The following is a 4380-nucleotide window of genomic DNA, read 5'->3' on the forward strand; positions in this document are numbered from 1 at the left end:
CACACTGTTTTCCAGAGTGGCTGCACCAGTTTACATTCCCACCAACAGTGTAGGAGGGTGCCCGTCTCTCCACACCCTCGCCAGCATCTATAGTCTCTTGATTTGTGCATTTTAGCCACTCTGACTGGCATGAGGTGGTATCTCAATGTGTATTTCCCTGATGATGAGTGATCAGTGATGCTGAGCATCGTTTTATGTGCCTGTAGGCCATCTAGATGTTCTCTTTGGAGAAGTGTCTGTGAATGTCTTCTGCCCATTTCTTCACTGGATTATTCATTTTTTGGGTGTGGAGTTTGGTGAGTTCCTTGTAGATTTTGGATACTAGCCCTTAATCTAGTATGTCATTTGCAACTCTCTTTTCCCATTCGGTCAGTTGCTTAAATTCTTAATGAAAAGTTATTTTGAAAATGGTAGCAGCATCTGGATTCTTAGAGTAGCAGGATGGCCATGGAATTGGGACATAATGATTGAAAAACCCAGAGGTAGAGCTATGATGATGGTGAATTCAGCAGTCGATAGTGACATTACAGATAGGACACATGGTTGGCAATTTGAAACGTTTTGTATGGAAATGAGTACAGAAAGGAACAAGTGAGTTGGTCACTGCAGCAACAATAAGCATTATCAGCCTTCCCCTCTCCATCCATCCAGGGATCAGTTATTCTTTATGAGTGGTGCAATAGCTTTAGGAAAACAATGGAGACATTGCTACAGCTTTTTCTGGTACTAGTAAAAATATAGATTATGGTGCATTTTTGAAGCTGGTGGTCTCAGAACCACACTTGGTTCTGGTTAGTGTTGTAGAAGTTCAGAAAGTGGAGAGATCGTTTCAGACTGTAATTATCAGGAAAGCTTGTCAGGAGTGGCTTTGGTCTGGGTCTTGAGGGATGGGAAGTGTTTGAATAGATGTAAAGAGGGAGAAAACATTTTTTTGATGGGTGAAATGCCAAGAACAAAAGCATAGAGGTGAGAAATATTCACACGATAGGGGAGTGGAGTGGTGCAGAGTTTCTTAAATATGGTCCATGAAAGAGAATTGAGGCAGTGCTTCTGTCAAATACCACCAACTCCAGAATTAGAAAAAATTGGGTGCTATGCCATTCTTGTTCAGCATACGACTGGATGCCTTTCAGTGCATCAAACTTCACGTTTTCATGTGCTCCCTGATGCCCTCAAAGAGGAATTCCATTTTAGGACACATTTTGTAAATTGGAACGACTGTCAGCATTTTCAAAATAATCCTGTCTTTCTTTCTGTCTCTAATATTCAAATGGAAGAAAAATGAGAGCACTCTGAGGGCAGATGTGCGCCCATCATACCAGGCATATGTCATGGTTTTCCTGCTTTGATGAGGGAAGGATAGTCACAAGTCATTGTGTCTCATTACTTTCCATATTAGCTGCTGTCACCACCTTTCCAAGAGGTAATACCAAGAAATAGGAATGGAATATGATGTTTTTCTCCACTAGACAGAAGTTTTCTGCCTTCCAAGAGGTCTTGCTTTAATTTGAAAGCAGGGAAAATAACATTACTGGTCTCTAGCTTGAACGTCTTGGAGGAGGGGAGCAGTCAGTTAAGAGTCTGACTCATGGTTTTGTCTCAGGTCATGGTCTCACGATTAGCGAGTTTGAGCCCGACATGGGGCTCTGCACTGGCAGTGAGGAGCCTGCTTGGGATTCTTTCTCCTTCTGTCTCTGCCCCTCCCACTCTCTCTCTCAAATAAATAAACTTAAAAAAAAAAAGTGTTGGAGGAATTTAATGTTGCAGTATGGAGGCAACCTTAACCTGACAAAGCATTCTATAGAATTCTGCTTTGGTTCAGTGTACCTTTGGGAGTCAAAGATTTCACTACTTGTTGCCATGGAGAAAAGAAGCTCTAATTGATTATCGAAGAAGATGTAGGTGTTGCTGTGTCAAAGACCATACCATAATTTTACTTCAGTAAGCCAAATTTCATTGAGATTTACTACTGAGCAGTTAAATTTTTTAAGTTAATTTCTTTCATGAAAAATAACAATATGAGGGAGGTATAATCCTTTGTAAATATTGTTTTATCCAAATTGCTTATGTTCAGGAAATCATTTCCAGTGCAGTGAAATAAAGTATATGGTGTATGCATTTCTGTGCATGATTCTCTAGGACAAAGCCTGTATCTTTAATCAGAATCTCAGACTGGCCTTTGACTCTCCTGAAAGGCTAGGAACTAATAATTTAGCTGGTGTGAAGACAAAGGGATGCCATAGATGAATCTGAGCAAAGGAATGACAGGAAATTAGAAAGCTCATGTGAAGAATGTGAGAAGGAAAACTGGCAGGACTGAGGGGAGGTTTAGGGATTCAGATTAGCTCCAGGTCTGAGTTATCTGAATAATCTGAAGGTAATTTTCTAGATGGAGCTTCTTAAAGATAGGAACCCCCAGTAATCTTTTGGTCTTAAGGTCTAAGCACAGTGCCTGAGACAATCGGTACTCAAAAATGTCAAATTAAAGGGACTCACTGTATGGAGAGTGAAAATAAATGCTCTTCCGTTTCTGTAGTCAGTTCTATTTATGTTAACTCATTTGGTGAAGAATAATGTTTCTGGAGAGGAAATGCTTTTAGAAAAGCTCATAAAACCATCTTTTTGTTCAGGAATAGTTAGTTAATACAAACTTTTGACCTCTCAGGATTTGTTCTCTGTAAATTTTATTTTTGATAATCTTTTACTAAAGCATGGCTCTAGACATGATAATTTTATCCAGCACTTTCAAAGAGAAGGAAACTTGCAGGGTGGTGTGGTTGATTAGGTCATCATCAATTTAAGCAATATTGTAATAAACATCTAAACTTGGATTTGTTCACCATTAAGTAAAATCAACCTGACAACTCTGAGGTCACTTCAGCTTAAAGTATCATTGGAATTTATAATGTATGTTCTATCAAATTAACAGCAAAGCCCTGGAATCCTACCTTTATGTTATATTAATATAATTTTATGGTCATCTTTATGCATTTTCCTGGGACAAGGTTTAGCAAAAACCAGACTTCCCAAGTATTAACGATAGCTAAAAATTTTAATGTATTATATTGGAAGACCAAGATGTTTAGACTCTAGTTCATTGTAACATTTTAATTTGGCTCCCACTTAGTTCTTTTAAGTCAAAAAGAAAATTACTGAATATGTTGTTAAAATGTTGGTATTATATAAAACATTTGTTCCAAAAATATAATTTTTTTCCTGGTTTTAGTAAACTTGTGTTCCCAAGTCTAACAAAGCAAACTAGGTTTATTAGAAGCTCAGAAAGCTTTTTTTCCCTCCTTTTTTTTTTTTTCTGAAGTAGAAATAATTACTAGAGTAAGAAATAAGGTATAACTTCAGAAGCACACTGGGTATCGTTAACTGCATGATATTTAAGGGACAAACTGCTTGGTTATACTCTGATATACTCAGTACCTTTCAGGAAGATCAACTACTGGGGACCCTCCATTTGTTCTTAAAACCTGATGTCCACTAGTTTGCTAAGCAATATGGTTATTTTCATAAATTTGAATTGGGAGAAAGAATGGGTACATTAGAATGGAATAAAATTTTATTAAATTTATTATTATAAAATGTGCTTATTATACACAATTTGGGAAGTATATCAAAATTACCTGTGGCCTCATCACCTGGCGATGACCACTGGGAGTTCTTCTCTCCATTATTTTATACATGTGTGGTGTGTTGTGTGTGTCCACACAGAAGTATACACCTCTTTACACACACTACAAATGGGGATGCAAAAATGAAAAGATTTTTCATTCCATCTCTAGTATACTTTTCCATATGATCAGGCATTATTTCCCAGCATTATTTTAATAGCAGGCTAATTAATACCCACTGTAAGAAAGAGTATAATCGGCACCTTATTGTTGGACATAGGATATTTCCAGTTTTGCTTTAAATTTCTTTTCATTTCCTTTGCTTTTTGTTTTTGTTTTGTTATAGATACTGTACTGAACACCCTGTGTGGAAATTTTGTGTGTATTCATAATTACTCCTTAAGGGAAAATTCTAAAACTAGAATTGCTGGGTCAAAGTATGAAACGATTTAAGGGTTTTAATATATTTTCTCTAGTTGCTGAAACACGTATGCGACTTAAGCGGGATGCCGTTTTCCTCTGATCAACACAGGTTTCTGTGTGTCTGCGGGACAGACAACCTGTTGGACGGAAATGGCATCACGCGGAGTTTGGGTTTGCGGCGTCCGGATTAGCTGGGACGAGCCGGCGCGTGTCCCGTTTCTAACCGGCGTGTCTTTGTCTTTCTCCATGGGGACCGCTGCCGCCCGTGCGGGCCGAAGCCTGGGGAAGCCGTCGCCCCGCAGCGCCGCCGCCCTGCGCCCGGCCGCCCCGGGGAGCC

The 4380-nt window shown here is 38.9% G+C and overlaps 1 protein-coding gene across 1 annotated transcript in view; it reads left to right on the forward strand.

Annotated features, from left to right (window-relative positions):
* Positions 1-4307, forward strand: part of ZNF800 (zinc finger protein 800) — a 46798-nt gene extending 42491 nt beyond the window's left edge. The window contains exon 5 of the mRNA XM_029923984.1: positions 4153-4307. Coding sequence (XP_029779844.1) covers positions 4153-4234 — 82 coding nt within the window. The 3' untranslated portion in view covers positions 4235-4307. The remainder of the gene's footprint in view (positions 1-4152) is intronic.
* The last annotated feature ends 73 nt before the right edge of the window (positions 4308-4380 follow it).

This window comes from Suricata suricatta, chromosome 2 (assembly GCF_006229205.1).
Source record: "Suricata suricatta isolate VVHF042 chromosome 2, meerkat_22Aug2017_6uvM2_HiC, whole genome shotgun sequence".
NCBI classification, from domain to species: domain Eukaryota; kingdom Metazoa; phylum Chordata; class Mammalia; order Carnivora; family Herpestidae; genus Suricata; species Suricata suricatta.